Here is a 19142-nt window from a genome sequence, read left to right on the forward strand (position 1 = left end):
TTCTCCATCACTGCAAACTATGGTTGGATTCTGTACAGGGACCTGCTGGATTCTGTCGCGGTTAGACGAACTTCGTTCTCTTCCCACCCTTCTTGATCACAGATGTTTTTCCATTACTATTCAGACTACTCAATGCTATTAATTAACACCATTTGAGATTAATCAAATGGATGGATGGAGATTAATCGCCCACCAGTTTAACAGCAAAACATGCCACCAGATGCTCCAGACCTAACTGGGGTCCAGCTTAGCCATACTGTGGCAGGAACCAAAATAAAGGCACGTTTCTGCCCTCTAAGGGGTTTTCTACGTCTTGCTGCCTTGCCAGCGCATGGTTGGAAGCGCTTTGCTGCCGGTCAGCACTGCATCACTCCTTTGCAGGTGCCAGGTGGGTGCCAGGGGCACAGAGATGCTTTTTTCAGCAGCGGCCCTGGGATTTGGCACTGGGCATTGCAGACTGGGCACAGGGCATGAATCCCCATGGGGCCTGGGATGCAGAGGGCTCTGCTCTGGCTTGGCCGCGGCACAGGCTGGGAAAAACATCTCACGCAGCGCCCAGAGGGCAGATCCCACCCCAGCCATGGGGGAAACGATGCCCAGGGCATCAGGAGAAACCACAGCTTCCACCCAGAGCCGTGGGGACTGTGGCTGGTGGCATGTCCTCATCAAGGAGCAGAGGCTGGCAGGCAGGGCTGGCAGGGCCAGATAGCAGCACCATCCAAAATCCATCCTGAATAGTAGGTGCTTTTGGTTCCAGAATAGTGCAGGGAATAGTCTAGAAATGACCACTTCAGTCCCCAGTGAAGTAAGCACTGACTTGCAATACCATAAGCTATTATGGCATTCCTTTTTGGTGCCGTACCTTAAAATAATCTCCTCTAATTATGAAGTCCACATCCCTCCATTTCGTGATATACAAATCTCTATGGATGGACAGAAGGGAATAAAAGAAATGCTCAGAAGCCAGAGATTAAATAGGCTTCATTGCAAAGGAGGCATTTCTCTCTTCCAAAGATCCCTTCACTGCCACGTCTCCTTCCCTGGCATTCGGAAAAAATATATATTCCAAGCCTCTGACTCCATTGGGCAGCTTGGAAATCTCAATTATAGCATGTACAAACAAGGCAGCGGGCCAAGTCCCGTTGTGGTGTATGAAGCCCGAGTCCTGCTCAGACAAATGAGCCTCTTCTTACAGGAGCTTAATTTGGCCCAGGGAGAGGGAAGCTGGGTCAGACTGGCAGGATCAGTCTCCCCCATGGAAAATGGAAATGGAAAGTAAGCCAATTGTTACAGAAAAATGTCTTATCATAATACTGGAAACTCAAACGTAAACAGTTTGAGTAAACTTTTTCAGCTTTCAACCAAATACAGAACTTTTCTGTTGTGGGGGTCTGGGTCTTTTTCCCAAGCGAAAGCCCTTTTTCTCCACCAGAAACAGTGTTTTTCTCTCAAAAATGCACCGAGCTGAAAACTTTTTTTTTTTTTTTTTTTTAGTGCATAAACTTTTCCAATTGAATCATTATTTTTTGGCCAGCTAAAACTGAAGGCCTCAGTCCCTTTTCAGTCCTTATTTTAAACACCTGCTCGCACAAAGCCAAACCTACTGGCAGCGAGGACTGCAGCCTGGGAGGGGGGGTCAAGGAGAAAATGGGGATCCCGCGAATTCGCCCGGTTGCTGCGGGGGGAGCTTTGCCGGGCTGTCGGCTACTCACAATCTTTCCGTGTGGCTGTGTCGGGAAGCGGCGTGGCGAGGCTGAGGGTGCTCGACACGCTGGCGCTCGCGCTGTCCAGGCTGCTGCCGAGGTGTAACCGTCTCATGTGCCGCACGACCGCTGTGGCGTTAAACGCTTGCTGGAGAAAAAAAAGAAACCCAAAAAAAAAAAACCAAACCCCAAAAGAAAGGAAGAATTAAAAAATCGGAGGTGGAAGGGTTAGTTCTGCTCCTCTCCTGGTTGCTCAGAGTTGCCAGAACTCCATGAGTCCATCATCTTTCAAACTTTTCGCAATTTCTAGTTTATAAGCTAGAAACTGCAATAACAAACAATCTGCATTGATTCCCTGGTCCTGCTCCCCATCGTTCCTTCTAGCACCCAGTTGGGATGCGGCAGCCTACAAGGAAAGTCGTATTTGACACATCCTACCCTGCACCAACACACAGGGTGTCCACATTGCTTCTTGTCACAGAATCACAGAATGACAGGGGTTGGAAGGGACCTCTGGAGATCATCTAGTCCAACCCCTCTTCTTGTTCATGTCCCCCTGCAATGGTGACCCAACTCCACATATAACCATGGGTGCTTCAGCTATGAGAAGCCCCAGCCCCATCTCTCTTTAAAAGGCCCTGCGGGGCCTGAATAGCCTGGACCAACTATTTTGACCCAAATTTCAGGCCACAAAAACACTAACACACTGAAAGGGTGGCCATATGGTTGCCACATTAGCAAAGGTACGTGTCTAAGTGTCATCCCTCAGGACAGGTCACTTACTCTCCATTTGCTTTTTGCAAAGTTCTTCCGGATCTGAGCACTGACGGACTCGTGGATGTTTTTGTTGAGCGCTGTATCACCAGCGATCCTGTAACGGACAGACAAGACAAGTTTTAAGAGATCTTTTGCTCTCCTTGAATACTTTTTCTTCTCCTGGCTGGTCCAAGGTGTGATTGCTCCGGCAGTGATCATGATTTCATTCACACGAGGGCTCAAACTTCCCACCGCTGTCTCTGCTGGCAACAGCGGTGGAAAATCTGGGGCAATAAAAGCAAGCGTAGATAAGGCTTGTAGGTCTGGCAGCTACAAAGAGGTACGACGTTATTTTGTTGGTGCACGGCTGCTTTCTGTCACCATTACAGCCCTAGATGAAAACATTCTACCTTTTTTTTTTTTTCTTTACATCTAAAGATTTAACATCAACAGCCTGAGACTACTTTTAGCCTCAACCATGCAGCAGCTTCCAGAGCCACTCCAACCTGTCTGATTTCTGTTTGCCCTGGAGATTTTCCTGCCACCCTGAAACGTACATAGCCATTCATCATGATTAATGTAGAGTTACAGTAAAGTAGATACACGGACACTCACTAAAGCAGCAAAGGCTGCACAAATAGCTTAAGCTGAACAACCTAAAAACACAACCTTAAAACTTAACTGATCTTGTTTCACAAACAGATAAAGACACATTCAAATCTCCGGTAAACACAATCATTTCAAGGGAATTTAATTGATTCTTTTAACTCCTCGAGGCATGTGATTTGTTGGAAGAGTGGGCACCATAGCGAACTGATGTTGGGCCACATGCTGGGGTAATTAGTGCTATCTGACCTAGGTGAAGCCAGGAAGCAAAGATTTCCTCTTATGTTGTATGTGATGCGTACAGAAATCAATTTTTTAGTCACAGTGTAGAAACCCAATGCCCACTAGCAATAAAAAATTATAAGAAACTGAAGAATCCATCAGGGCCAGAGCCTCACAGTCTGGGGACCTCCAATAAAATAATCAGAGGGTCTGGGGGACTCAGCGGTCATCTAGTCCTTTCCCCCACCCCAGCTCTGTCAAAGTAATTTTGACAGATAATTGGCTAACCAGTCCTTAAAGATCTCCAAAAGATGGAGACTCCTCAGGCAACCTATTCCAGTGCCCCATTATCTCCCAGAAGACATGGAAAATCATTTATTCCCTTCGTCTTTGAAGCATCCTTTCACATATTTGAAGACTGTTATCATGTCTTCTCTCCGTCTTCTCTTCTCTAGACTAAACAAACTGATTCTTTCACTGTTTCTTCATAACTCATATTTTCTAATCCTCTGATCTAGTGAGCTTCTCTGGACTTTCTCCAGCGAGTCCACATCTTCCTTAAAGGGCGGTACCCAAAGTGTTCACTGTTTTCCAACTAAGGCAGCAGAATGGCAATGTTGCTTTGTGTTTCTTAAAAGATGAAGCTCTGCTAACATACTCTAGCCTGCTGTTTCCATTTATGTGTCCCAGGAATTGGAGACATTCCTTTCATTTTGCCCAGGTTCCAAACTGTAACCCTGTTCTTCAAAGGACATGCAGCTTTTTCTACCTTCATGCCAATGGCACATCTGGAACCAGTCTCCTCCAAATCATTCCCCTCCTTCCTGCTGGCAACACTGACCCAAGATGTAAGAGAAATGAGATGAACTACTTGCTCTTGGGAGTAAGGTGAGAGACTAAACCCCCATCTCCCAAGAGTGGAGAGCCACCAATCCCATTCTGTTGCCAATGAACCAATCTATACTGAGTTATTCAAAAGTACTGGAGCCAGCAGGATTGTGGGCAGGAAGGAGCAGGGTTCCCACTCAGGGTAGCCTACCTCCAACTGGGAAGGACACTCGGGTGACTGCCACTGCCACACAACCTCTAACTCAAGTAGACGGGTACCATGAACAAAGCATGGTTCCCAAATGACACCTGACATCCTCTCTTGGGGCCCTGTGCCCTTGATGGAGAATGGGAGGTGTTTGACTGAGAACTGGAAGATCTTCAAATCTTCCTCTGAAGAGGATTCCTTCTGATCACCTCTCCCACCGACAGGAAGGCAAGTTGGTCTGGATTTCCCACTGGGGCCAGGTGGCTAAAAGTTTGGTGAGGCAGCATCTAGGTTAAGCACAATGTTCACTGCTCCATCCTCCGTCCCTCGCAGGGAATACTGCCAGGCCCAGCACAAATCCTGGTGGATCCAGTGCAGTATATGCTCCCAGATGGACACAGGACCCATCCGGCCTTGCACTCATCATAAAGTGCATTTTCTGTACTTCTCTAGTATGAAACCATCACGTGAAGTAGATCCTACAGCTTTATTATAGATGCACCTATGTGACCCAAATGACATGACCCAGAGTGTCCCTGACTGCCTCTGGGTCACTTCTATGAAGAGATGACCCAGCAGTCTGAGAAGACTCTGGTCGTATTGCCTGCCCTGCACAGACCTTTAGCTTAGGTGTACAGCTGTCTGCAGATCTGCGCACACTCTCCTTGCACCCACTCAGCCTTTTGGTGCAGACAGACGCTACAGTCACCCCAATATGTCATGAGCACTCTGCTCTGCTCAAGAACACCTCTTCGGTGAAGGCAGGTGTCTTCAACATGAGCCAGCTGGGAGCACTGACCATCATACTACAAATCTGCAGAAGAAAACTAAGCCGAACACTTAACGTGTAGACAGCTATAAGTCAAAGTATCCGTTCAGTAACGGATCGAAAAGACCAAGCTGCAAAGAGGAAATTTACTTACATTTGCAAAGAACATTTTTCCTCCAAAGCATTTTGCTTTATGAACAAGTTTGTTAACAAGCTGCATAAACGCAGATCATGTTTCCCTCTTGACAAATTTTATTTTGGAAACATGGGCAGACTAAGTTCTTGGGGTATGATACCCTTGCCACCTCTTCCAGAAGGTCTTTCCTGCCAGCCTCCACAAGGACTTGCAAATGCATTTTTGCTATATGAAACTTTTAATCGGGCATGTAACTCAAATACGAGCTATATATTTTTTTGAGTTCAGGGATCATTTTCTGAAATGTTGATGGTTTCAATAAGAAACCACTGGTTCCAATAGTTCACAAACTATCTTCTACCACTGCTAACTCTGTGTTCATTATGCAATTCCTGTAATTCTGGAAAAGTAGTCTCGGTATTTGGGTGTTTCCCAAAGAGGGAGAATAGTAGGTGTTTACTTTAGAAGGGGATAGACCCTGTGAAGCCCTCATATGCTACAGTGATGGGGATCATCCTACATCTAAGGTCTCTTCAGCAGCATTAGAACCTTGCAGATGCTAGTTTTTAATCAGAGCAAAATAAGAGGAGTGCTGGGGCTAACTTAGCGCAGCAGGATCTGTTCAAACACGTGCTGGTATGCCAAATGGTGTGGCCCAAAAAGCAGCCCTGGCTGCCAAAGCTGGGTGTGGGATCGTTCTCCAAGATGCCTCTGAAGAACTGTCCTGTTAACCATGCAATGCTGTAACATCAGGACTCTGCTTTTATACTGTATTTTGCCTTGGAGGATCTTCAAACTTTTATACAATACTCATGGCATTATGGTGTTTATAGTATAGTTTTACTTCTAGGAAAACAAAAGAAATGTTACCATCCATTTGCTGTTGGTGTTTTGCTGGAGATGTCGAGGTTTAAGAACACAGGCAAAAGAGGCGGAGATGAGCAGGTAGAAGTCATATCCTTTATATGATCAACTGTCTGAAAAATGAGATAAGCTTCTGGGCACACAAACCCACCCATGGGTATCATAAGCATCATCTATACTGAATGTATTTCATCATGAACTTTAGTTCCCGTGCTGAGAAGAAAATGCATGAAATTTAATAGAGATACTGGTTTTAGAGCATGTTATAATCACCCTTCCACCTTTCTGTATCTCTCACGGTCCACAGGCTATACACCATCTTGCTTTTCCTTTTAGGGCAAAAATAACTTACATCTTTCTTTCTTCTTCCATCCCCTGCACAACATATCCTTCTCCTACAGGAATCAACTCCATTTTCCCTGAGAAACAGCCATCGTTTGTTTCAGAGGTGATCAAACTGATGCATATCTACTCAAACCCTGAGCAATAGTTCTTGGCTTTGGAGTTAACTTTGAAGCTGACTGTGTCAGCACTGAAGCTTGTTTTTACCAACTATACCAGCTGGCCCAGTAAAAGATATTACTTCTATCCACCACACAGGTATACAAAAAGAAAATGAAACAAATCAGAATAATGCATGATCCGTTATCATGCTAAGCATCACCCAGAACCGAGCAAGGACTGATTAGCCTAACTGGAACCTGGCTTTTCTCTCAGGGTCCCTGTTTTGCAGCACCTGGAAGCAGTTACAAACTGACAATGGTCTGGGGAACTTTGTGTTGAAGCTGGTCTTACATCCAATTGTAAATATGTAAGTGTCTCAACACGCAGAATTGGATACCAAGGTCCACAATGTGACGACTCTCCACCACAAATACTTCCACCGAAGCCAAGGAGGATATTTCTCATGAATAACCATAACAAATCTGGCCCTGCACATGCGAGGAATCTAATCTAATGATCAAATATGAGTTCCTAGTATCTAATTTATTTTAGCTCTCTATCTGCGTTCAAAGCTATCACAGCAATTTATCTGGCCATACCACTTCTGAGCTTTGAGAGAAACCTCCAACAAAGACAAACCCAGTAAATTTCCTTTTGGCCGGTGCCTTGTTAGCATGCTGCAAACACATGTCTCTCACATCCTCCCTGCCCACGATGGCAGGCAGAGTCTTTAATCTACCATTATTTTCTGAACCTTCGTGCTGAAGGCAGCCAACTCAAACGCTGTGCTGGCCAAACGCTGCTTGGAAATCCTCTCGAGTACGATGACAGGGAACATGGAGTTAGCTGTAATGGATAACGCTGAAGGATCATAACTCTTCCATACATACACACACACATATATATATACGCACACATACACACATGCATGCATATAAATATACACACACTGTATCAGCGATGCTCCAAAATAAATAGAGTGAAAGGACAAACTCGATAAGAGTTTGATTTAATGTTGTAAACATCAGCAGTTCCCTTCAGGGAGCCCTTTTCACACTTCAAACAACATTGTCTGAGAACTGAGCTCTTTGTAAACCGTGTCTTTTCCCTGGGTGGAAATTATTATCTGGCTCATGCTCTCTGGCACATAATAAACACGCAGGGTCATGGTCACAATTTGCAGAGGCTCAATCCTTGCCAAAGCTTTGCGATTCTTCGGCGTAGGCAGGGATGGACGTCAGTACGTCCCAAGTATCCGCTCTCCCTCTGCACGAGCAGCGGGGAAAGGCGGGGGCCACTCTTGTACCCGTGGACACAGGTGTCTAATTTAGGTGCCACAACCTCCTTCTCCCCTATACAGTCTATACAGGGAGGTGATACATACGTTTAATTTAGATGTCCCAAGTTGCCTTCGATGCCATAACTGGCTTCAGCACACAGCTCTAAATCCCATTTAGGGTCACTTGGGAAATGTCTGACAGAGCAAATAAATTCACGGCGTGCCTTCCAGTTCCTAGACTAGCTTCCTAACCGTTGGACCTTCTCTTCGCTCTCTGAGGACTGTTTTCTTTCCCTCTGACCCAAGCCTGGAGGCTGAATTTGGGGCTGCAGGACGCGGCTTGACCTGACGGGGAGCGCTGTGTGAAGCTGTAGCTGGAAAAAACAGGTCCTCTTATTTCTGCTGCTCGCCCTCAATCACTGCAGCCCGAGCAACTGCCCTAAACAGGATGTGGGTTCTGACATGGCAATACATTTAATAAACTTAATTGCTGTCATTAATATGAGCTAGGGAAACATTAAAATGTATGAAGCTGCAGCAAAATTACCCCGCTCTTTTGTTACCTTCATTTTCCACGTCCTTTTCAAAAAGTCACAGTGGAACAACTAAGCAGAACATTGCGCCTTGGCAACACACCATAAACTTTGCAAGGCTGCAAGCCTCAGTGAAAGATAAGCTATAAAATAAATAACTTTTCCAATGGAAAGCATAACTCACCTGTATATTAAACTGGAGAAATCTGTATAAATGGACAGATTGTACAGGCTGGGGTGTAATCATTATACCAACAAGTCTTACATATTGTACTGTTTCAACTACCATACTTCACCGCAATTATTAGCCTCCTTTACTGCCAACTCCAAGTTTAACATACCGTCCCGCTGCCAAGGCCATTTGATTATAAATAGCAAAACATCACGTAAATGCAGGCATGTGGGGAGCAGATACAGCCCAGAAAAGTGGGCCATTGGGAAGAAGTATTTACTTTTTTTAGGGTCTGATCCTGTACAAACATTTAGTCATGTGAATAGCTGGCTATTCTTAAGCAGTTTCCCGAAATTCAGAGAGATTATTAACCTTAAAGGCATGAGTGTAATATCTTGCAAGATCCAGTTCTTGCAAGCCTTGTTTGGAAGTTTTTAGTAAAATCACGGTAATTAAAATAAGAGGTATATTTTGGAATCATTTTGTTCTTCAGAAATGTTATATATTGAAACAACAAAAATCTCATGGCCAGGTAGCCATCTCGTGCATGGGTAACTATTTTTATCAGAATCAGATTATAGTGTATGTGCTAAGTATTCACGAATTGATAGATTTCTTCCTAATTTGTGGCTGATCCCAATGATCTGATACTGCAGGAAAAGATTTCACAGGAGGAAGAAAAAGGGAAAACTAGAAAATGTCACTACATGGAGCCACCTCATCATGTATACTAATTCTCTACCATTTGCACAGCCCCAGGGGGTAGATGCTCTGTGTTCAGCTGTGGAGACAAGGAGCCAAATCCCGACCCTCACCGAAGTCAGTGGCAAAACTCCCATTAACTTCAGGGGCCCCAGGATTTCACTTCATGTGAACTACAGGGTTCAAAAATGGTTCTCCAGTTACATTGCTCTACAGAACCAATCACACAGACAAAAAAATACCTTTTATGGGATGCCATTAAGGCCTACTTGAAGTGTAAGCACTCTGTGAGAGCGTATCATTTATGGGACCACTTGAAATCTGCTCTGACCATCTCTTCCCACTAAGCCAGTAGTCTTATGTACCTCATTACCTTTGACCACACACAGAGAAGACAACGCTCTGCAGACACTATGGAAGGTGAGGCTGCTAACGGATGCATGCTGAAAAATACATGCTCATATGAAAAGGTGGTACAGGATGACCCTATTATAAAGGTCATGATAGCTAAACACTTGCACACTTATCTCTGACTGGTGCAACACTGAATGCAACCACAGAGTCATAGAATCACAGAATGGTTCGGGTTGGAAGGGACCTTAAAGATCATTCAGTTCCATCCCCCTGCCATGGGCAGGGACACCTCCCACTAGACCAGGCTGCTCAAAGCCCCATCCAGCCTGGCCTTGAACACCTCCAGGGATGGGGCAGCCACAGCTTCTCTGGGCAACCTGGGCCAGTGTCTCACCACCCTCACAGTAAAGAATTTCTTCCTAATATCTCATCTAAATCTCCCCTCTTTCAGTTTAAAACCTTTACCCCTCATCCTATCACTCCGCTCCCTGATCAAGAGTCCCTCCCCATCTCTCCTGGAGCCCCTTTAAGCACTGAAAGGGGCTCTAAGATCTCCCTGGAGCCTTCTCTTCTCCAGGCTAAACAACCCCAACTCTCTCAGCCTGTCCTCACAGCGGAGGCTCTCCAGCCCTCTGAGCATCTTTGTGGCCTCTTCTGGACCCGCTCCAACAGGTCCATGTCCTTCTTGTGCTGAGGACTCCAAAGCTGGACACAGTACTCCAGGTGGGGTCTCACCAGAGTGGAGCAGAGGGGCAGAATCCCCTCCCTGGCCCTCCTGGACACACTTCGTTTAATCATCATAGCCTAACTTCTTTACCTCAAAGCCCCATCCAGCCTGACCTTGAACACCTCCAGGGATGGGGCATCCACAGCTTTGCTGGGCAACCTGTTCTAATGTCTCATTACCCTCACAGTAAAGAATTTATTCCTCATATCTATCTAAATCTACGCTCTTTCATGAGAGAGAAGAACTCAAGCCTGGACTTGTTGGAAACCTAAATGTGTCCAGGCTGGGGGAAGGACACAGCTGACCATTGAGAGGAAGCACAGAGCTCTCCTCCTCCTCCACTGAAAAGGCCTTCCCCTCCTGCAAAGAGGAGGAGGGGATGCCATTGCAACAGATCTAATGGCTAGAATGAGAAAAGAAGCGGTAAAAACCTCATTATTTCCTGGCATAAGCCATCTGGGTGGAAAATGCTTCTTGAGCAATGGCTTGGCGAAAGGAGAGCCTAGCACTAACTCTGAAATAACAGATAATATCCCGGTGAGTAGCCTTGATTATCTGAAAAGGCATTTTAGTAGCATTTATCACTACAGGATCCAAACTCTCCAAAAAATCACTGCACCACTCTCCATAGAGGTCCGTAACTGCAACATTTATGTTAGAGGAAGCTTTTCAGAGCCAGGAGGAATGAGATAACGAGTTTTGCTTAGAGCTCACTGGGAAGGACAGAGGCAGATCTGAAGCCATATCTTTGGAAACCTCCATGCTTTGCTTTCACTGTCGAACTCTCCTTCTGCTCTTCAGTCCACTGGCAAATATTGTGTCTATGTCGAGGCGAGGTGGATTTGGGATGGGGTATGGAAACTTGGTGAATATTTTAACCCGCCCTACTGCGGCGCCATTTGCATGTCTGACATCTCAAAGGCTGACCCCCAGCCATGCTTTACGTGCTTGGGGGGTACCCCTGCAAATGAACCACTGCCTTGCAAAGTCAGCCTGGCAGAAGAAGACCCCCCTGTCACAGAAATGGGGGAAACCCTTTCTGGGGGGTTGTTTTTAAATGGAAGATTGGATTCTGTAGAAAATGTAAAAAATTATGGAGCAGTCTGTGAATTTCCATTGGCCCCTGGCCATGATACACAAAAGAAAAAAAAGAAAAAGAAAAAAAGAATGAAAACATTTTTTATCATTTTGTTCCTTTAGGAGGGCCCAGAAGCTGTGTGTCTTACAAGTGCCACGTTTCTTTGTTGCTCTCCAGCAACCAACACAGATGTAGCTGGGCCAAGAGCTGGATGCTTATGTTTTGTGTATCTTGGATGTAAGGCTTTGGAAAATCTGCCTCTGCGTTATACAAATGATCACCTCATTCTCTGCTGGGAGTTGCATTCCCATTGTTTGTTCCGTATTTCTAATATTGACTTCTGTAACTTGTTTAATTTCCTTAGGCTCAGGTCAGTATCATTTAGAAATGGGTGTTGGTTTTTTTCTTTTATCTCACAAAGGCTATATTTCATTTCCCAAATTTCCTTTTTTGTTACACAGACAACACAGTTATTGATGGGACATTGGAAAAAGGGCAGCTCTGGGTCTTGACTTCTCCTCACCTCTGTGTTGATGCCAGCCACTGATGCAGCTAAAAACCATCTGTAAAATGTGTCTAATTGTCATTGCCATGGAGGATGAAAAGCAAGACCATTGCTTTTCTCAATGATTTACATTGCCTTCTGCAACCCAAACCTCTCCTAAAACTTTTTAATTGTAAAGGCTGATCCTCAGTCTTATCTTCGGCCTGATTTGTAACTGCAGCGACTGACAATCTGCAGTCAGACATCAGTACTTCATTCCCACTATGAAGAAATCAATGCCATTTCACTGTATTTCTACCACTTTTGTCGTCATAACTTACTGAGTGCCTTCAGGAGTGTCAAATCATTAATTAATGATGGTGGTAATTCAGCAGCCTGCGTATTGGTAAAACTTTATCAGCAAGTAAGGCAGAATGGTAAAAGGCTCTGAAAGGATTTACTTCCCATCTAGTCCCAGGTCTGAGAGCAGCAGTGAGATGAGACAAACCAGTGAGTGTCAGAGAAAGGAGCATAAACCCCTTGAAGCCAAACTGACGAATTTCTTCTAAAGCTTTAGTTGTAAATTTTACTCTGCTTTGAAATTTAACAGGATTATAATCTGGGTACTAAGTTTTGTCCCTTCAGAGCTAGAAAGGTCAAGGAGCGGGTCCAAAACCCATGTCTGCTGAGGAAGCAGAGCTGACCAGAGCCCCACTGATAAAGCTCCCCAGCCTCAGGGGGATGCAGACTCCATCCTCGGAATGAATGTCTCCAAGTCCCGGCAGAAAGCAGTGCTACCTTAAAACTCACTGACGACTTCCATGCCTGTGCTTTTCTTACCATGCGTTTTATACTTAACTGCGCTACTCGAGGCTGATTCCTGGGCTCAAATTGCATCACCAGGATGGTTTTGCTGTCCATCAAGCTGTTGAGCTAGTTAGGACATTGGCTAAGTGGCTTTTCTGAGGGGCTGTGTTCGCTAAGGAAAACCTTCTGTTCCCCTGCAAATGCCCAGCCTAATGCTATTATCCAGCCAGTGCTCCAGAAACTGCAAACGGAAATGACATTTGTGGTAATTGTGATAGCATAAAAACACAGTCTAATGCACACCTGGGGTGAAAATGTCATGCCATTGACTCCTTTCTGTTGCAGCTATTATAATAACCAAAATAATACCTCGCTTCGTCTATAATGGTCCTTGCCCTAAAAGACTCGCATCTAAGGTCCATTTTTGGCTGCAGCTGGTAGTGCGGGGTGCTGCTCAGCCACTCAGGGTTGGCCAAAAGTCCATGAGCCACTCTTCCTTTCAGCTACATAATCCTTGGGTGACGTTGGTGAAGTCATCCGTGTGCAAAGGCATTATCTAATTTAAACCACTTAACAGAGGGCTAAATTACGAAAACAGTCAGACCAGGTAATTTTCTGTAGTCACAGCAGAGAGAGAGCGTTTCATATGCCATAGCATATAGCCAACTCAGACTCAGCTTATCCCTCTCTAGGGTTTCCTGTCTCTTCCATTCAACAAGAGAGGGCAAACCAGCTCCTTACTGCAAGCAGGAGGTGGACCATCATCAGTAAAGCACAGGTGAGGACCTCCTACTTCATGGGATGCTCTTAAGTGCTCTCATATTACTTTGGCAAGGTTCTCATGAGCAGGTTGATATCCATCTTTCTACACACCTGCAGAATTTGACCTTTTGCCCCAAAATATGATTTCTGGGTTCAGTCATTTTGACATATCCTACTGCTGCACTACAGTCAACATACGTAATTCAGCATCTCACTGAATCCTTATACAGATACTCAACAGGTTGGTGCAGGAGATTAAAGTCCATCATGGTTTTCCACGAAAATCTGGAGGACAACGGTGGGGGTTATAAGAACAAGGGCACAGAGTTACTTAGTAGAGGTTTGTATACCACGTCACGGAAAAAACACTTCCATCCATGAATGTAAAACGATGCTCTCTGTCCTAAGGGTTTCACACAGCAGTGACTGTCACTTACCAAGGGTGCCGCGCTGCTTGCTCACAGGTGTATCTTTTATTAGGGTCCTTCTCCATCAAATTCCGAATGAAGTCTTTAGCTGTAAAAAAAAAAAAAAAAAAGAGAGAGAATAATTTAGAGCAATAGGGTTGATGCCCAGTTCTGCTGTAGGATGATCAGCCAACAGCATTGATCAAGCTACCAGGCGCCATCTGACCACAGCACCAGAAAATGGCCCTGGCTCATTTGTCATTTATTGGTATAGATATAACCGAAGTGACTTGGGACTAAATCCAAGCTATTCAGTATAGCAGATAAAAGTGGAATGTGTCTACTCCTGCAGGTATATTTAGGAGTGAGACAGATAATTCAGAGTCAGCGGAGTTCAAGCCTGCCAGGTCTCAGCTCCCTGATCAGCCAAGTGCCTCCGATCATCTTAGCGGTCTGAATATGGCCCCATCTGTTGGAGATGATGGTGAACTGAGTGGGAAAGGCAAGGAGGAGGTCAGATGCCAAAGTAAGAGGAGCTTCTCATTGCTTCTCACTCCAAGCAATCGCACACATGGGCAGCTGTAAGGACATGTTGCGTATTTAAAAACAAGTTACCAAGGAAAAGGGACTCTCTTGGGCATGAGGTAGTGTGTTTTTAATCGACACTATAATGGAGGGAAGGCAGATCACAGCATGGCGTGCATCCAGTAGTTTCAGGAGGAAGTAGCTGAAGGAGCTACAGCAAAGCAAAATATGGCAGGAAAATCTTTGTGCTGATTTAGGTGATGTACTTTCCCCCCAAAATGCAAAGGGGTCTGCCAGCAGACCTTCATATTTTCTCAGAAAACCCTTATGGGCTTAAAAAAACTTCTCATCACATATATTTTTAAGCAATCCATCACAATGATATCTGGGCTGCAGATGTAAGCAGCGTGAAATGTTGTTCTATGGGGAGATAACAGGATATATAATCATCTTTAAAATAAAACACTTCTTTTTATATCTCCCCTGCCTTAATCAGTAGTACTAATGAATCAGAAAACTTCACTTCTGTCTGGCAAAATGTTCCTAGAATTCATTTCTTCTCCTGCGTGAAACAGCAGACATTCCCCTGGGCTAGACGGAGCAAGAACACCAAGCTTGCATGACCTCTTGGAGACCACACAGCACATCAGTGGCACACGCAGGGTGCAATGCTGAACATGTCCCTGCCGTCACCTGTAGGCGCTGATGCTGGCAGACCACGAGTCGTGCTGCAGCCAGAAGCCTTTAGGCACATTTACCTCCCACAACAGGGTAGTGTATCTGCCTCTCTGCCAGAATGACTAGAGCTACGGATTAAATGGCTTCGGCACTTTGGCGGGGAACTGGGTGAGCGCATGGGCAGCTACCTGGATCCAACCACGTGGACAGCACTCTCAGTTTCTCAATCTGCTTACCCGCCTTGTTTAGAAGCCATTAACTTCTTGGGTTTGTCTTTGTTGTATACACTGCAGACTTGCTTCGGACCTGCAGTACCGTTTCAGTAATGGAGCTCAACCAGTTTACCTTCTTATTAGCAATGACACAAGAAAAATCTGCATTTTATTTGGATATGATGAAGTTAAACTGATTTGTCTTCCCGGGACAGTCTTCTGCTACCTTCACCTTCTGTCGCAGCTATGTTTTCGCACTTTGCGTGTGACCAGATAAATTGGTACTTAATTTGCTCTCCTGCAGAAATAACCTCCTGTAATCATTTGAGCTGAAAAAAATGCACATTCCCAATGGTTTTCAGTTAAAGGGAGCCCCACACATGATGGAGGTGCATTCTCATGCCCATGGAAGGCTATCTGCAACAGGCATGCATGCACAAATGGCTGTTGCAATTAAATGAGCAGTAGATTCTTACCAGACTCGGAGATGTCATCCCAGTATGGAGAGTCAAACTCATACTCCGCCTTAAGGATCTGCTCGAAGAGTTTGGAGTCATTTTCGTCATAGAAAGGGGGATATCCACAGAGCCTAACAGAGAACAAGAAAAGACACACATGACCCTCGGATCCATCTCGGCCAAGAAGGTGAGAAAGAGGGAGGGAGAAGGAGAAACTCTTGTTTAAGACTCGCCCCAATAAGTTTTCAAGCAGGCAAGCACTACCATGAGAGAAGTTTGTTCAGGGACACGTAAACCCACTTCTGGAGATTTGCACCATCCTGGACAAAGAGGAATTCTGCATGGAAAGCTGGTGCTGTTGACCCTACACTGACATATGCAGAAATCCTGGCCTCCCTCTGCATGCTTTTGGGTGTTTAGCCAATAGTTTTATTACACAGCCATGAGAGTTTCCATCCTTTTCTGTACATGTGGTAAGAGGAGCTTTCATGGGCTACACCCTACATCCACAGAGCTTCAGTCCCTTTCACCCCTCCGAATAACCATTCCCCATCCATGGGTCTTCCCCATACTGGCTTCACTGCTCTGGTTGTCCTTCTGGACTGTTCTCACCCAACACCTTACAGAAGCCACCTACACCGGCTTCACTCTCTCACAGATGGCGGAGAGGCAGTGCAGTGGTTCTGCAGACACAGGGGAGCTGCAGAGCCCTGGGAACTGAGGACACACAAGAGGTGACAACACCTACCCAGCCACCTGCCTGGCATCAGGATGGGCTTTGAGCACAACTTGTGGTCTCTGTATTGTGTAAGAAATCATAGCCATATAGGAAGGTTTGCTGTACATCTGGAGAGCCATTGGCCACCTGCATGGACCTCTTCTCCAACACAATGGAGAGGAAGAGCTGGTGCAAAGCAGGACAAGGAGGCCCATGGAGCTATCAGGCAGAGGGCAGGACGCATCTGCAGGTTGTGCTGCGCTCTGCGTCCCCAGGCACAACAAGGAGGACATCTGGGAGTCACTCCACCTCTGCAGCAGGGCCTGCATGGGCTGCACATGGACCTGCCGCTGTTGGGGAGACACATGGAGAGCCTCTCCTTTTGTCACTTCTGCAAGCAATTTTGCTGCCCACATCAAATTGCCTACCTTGCCTAAGGCTAACAACAGTCCTGACCTGCTTTTCAGTATTTATAATCAGACTTCCCAGAAAACCTAGCCCCGGAACAAGCAGGACATTGGATGTTATTTGCCTAATTTGAGCTAAAACACTGAGGATGCACCCTCCCAGTGCTGCAGACAGCTGGATAGTCACTCCGCCAAGGAAGGGCTCCTCCAGCCCTGCAGACGCCGAGCAGGGGAAAAGCCGCATCTGGCCCTGTGTTACGCAAATGCAGTGATAAAACGCGTGTGTCAGAGATCTCTCGCGTCCAGCCGATGCTGCATGCAGTCCGTGGACTGTCTGTCCATCTCTGGGCAGACATGCCTGCAAAGATACCCCTTCCTCAAGGTTTCATACCAAGGTTGCAAAATGTCAGATTTACCGCTGAGGATGGTCCAAGGTTTTAGCAAACCCATCCTGCTCGCAGTTAAACAGGCCTTTCTGCCTGTATTGTCCCTCTACAAAGATGTCCCGGTTTTTAGCTCTTATCTCTAGTCTATGGTGTAAATTATTCTGTCACATACAATGCTGGTATTGAAATGATCCTTTTCCTACAGTTTTCCTAAACGCTGTGTCAGTCAACCTCAATAAAGTGTTTAAATGCAGAGAGACAGCCATTATAAAGAGGCTGAAGATCCAGCTGAAACATTACGCTGTAGCAACAACGGAGCAAGGGTGAGGGGAACTGTAAGAAATTAAGTACTCGAGTTATTTATAACCCAAAGCCAGCCGTCTGCCCTGGAGGTTATTTGAACCAACTCAACACGTGAGGGTGAAAGGAGCAATGTTTTGTTAGCTCTGAAGAGCCAGTGAGCTTAATAAATAATTTAAATGCTGAGTGAGGTGTTGATCTGTGTCCGATCCATGTTAACCTGGAAGAACTCTACTGAGACTTGCAGCATTATCATGAATCCACTGTGGTTCGACTCAACCAGAAATCTCTCTCTTTATCTTGCAAAAGCAGATGAGCCAGTCCTCATTTGTGTCCCACTGGATGACTGCCATTATCAAAAGCAAGTAAGATAACTTCATGCCAGACAAGCCTTTGCGTTGGGAGCAGAACTGCCTGCCTACTTAACGGGCACGTGCTTATGTATGGGTCTCCATGCAGCAACTCCTATGTGAAACCCAGTGGTGGAAGTGGTGTATGAGAAGGGCCACTAAAAGCAATTAAAAGCAATTTAAGCAAACACCAAAAAGCCGCTATCCACCTGGATAACGAGGGAAAAACATCTGGCAACCTAATGCAGAAACTGGATCCACAACCGGCATCCAGGTCTACAGGTATCTATGAGGAACGCTTATACAACTTGCTTTAATGTAATAAATGTCAATGCTCAGGTCCCACTGTCTTGGGGGAGGAAGCACACAAACTGATTTTCACCTTCCTCCTCTTTTGTCACAGCCCTCAAGATTTCGGGTGCTTTACTGAGGGGCTTGGCAAGGCTGGGGTTGCCAGCACCAGCACTGCAGCGGCTGGGATGGCCGCTGGCGTAGAGATGCCCAGGCTGGAGGAAAACAGCTCCTCCAAAGCCACTCGGAACCATCGCTCTGTCCCTCTTCCCTGGGGGAAGAAGGGGGCTCCGTATAAGAAGCCTGACAGCCCTTCATTAATTTCTTGCCTTCCTCAGCACTTTCCTTAAACAAAACCAAACCGCTCCGATAAAGCATTTTCAGGCAAGCAGAGGAGCTCTGCGCATGCCGAGGCGCTGGCAGGCTGCTCCGGAGAGAGAAATAACTCTCTTAAAATGTGCACTGTACTAATTACCTTGGCAAAGGTACAAGAGCACAAGTTAGGGCTGATGTGATTTATACACGCTCGCGGCAGCAAAAGGCAGGGGCGAACTGCTGAGCAGCGCAGAGCTGGAGGGCAACAACCCCACGAGGGGCAGGAGCAGAGAGACACAAACCCCAGCAAGAGCCCCAGCCTCTCCAGATCCTTTCAATCCCTTTCCTAAACACATCCAGCTCTTCCCCTGCTCCTCTGCATGGCTTGAGTATCTACACATGTTTGGGGTATCCACCTCTGTGTCTGGGAGGTCATGGCAGGAGCAGGTGGTGGGAGGGCTGATGCACAAGGAGAGCCAAAGTCATATCAGGACTGCTGGGAGCTGGGAAGAGGGCAGAAAACAGTCTTTTTTAGCACTGATTTTCCCTTGCTAGTGAGAGCTTGAGAAGTGTTAGTCGCTATTACACATCATGGGCAGGGACATCTCTCCAAACCATCCCTTTCCCTGAGAGCAGACTGAGTGCAGGGCACTGGTCCTGG

The 19142-nt window shown here is 46.0% G+C and overlaps 1 protein-coding gene across 3 annotated transcripts in view; it reads right to left on the minus strand.

Annotated features, from left to right (window-relative positions):
* Window positions 1–19142, minus strand: part of CAMK1D (calcium/calmodulin dependent protein kinase ID) — a 235614-nt gene that overhangs the window by 10043 nt on the left and 206429 nt on the right. For all 3 annotated transcript variants that reach the window (XM_054197734.1, XM_054197750.1, XM_054197740.1), the window contains exons 7-10: window positions 15733–15845; window positions 13872–13950; window positions 2487–2574; window positions 1713–1851 (exon numbers count right to left, since the gene is read on the minus strand). In XM_054197734.1, the coding sequence (XP_054053709.1) occupies window positions 1713–1851; window positions 2487–2574; window positions 13872–13950; window positions 15733–15845 (419 nt within the window). The remainder of the gene's footprint in view (window positions 1–1712; window positions 1852–2486; window positions 2575–13871; window positions 13951–15732; window positions 15846–19142) is intronic.

Source organism: Rissa tridactyla, chromosome 1 (assembly GCF_028500815.1).
Source record: "Rissa tridactyla isolate bRisTri1 chromosome 1, bRisTri1.patW.cur.20221130, whole genome shotgun sequence".
In the NCBI taxonomy this organism is placed as follows: domain Eukaryota; kingdom Metazoa; phylum Chordata; class Aves; order Charadriiformes; family Laridae; genus Rissa; species Rissa tridactyla.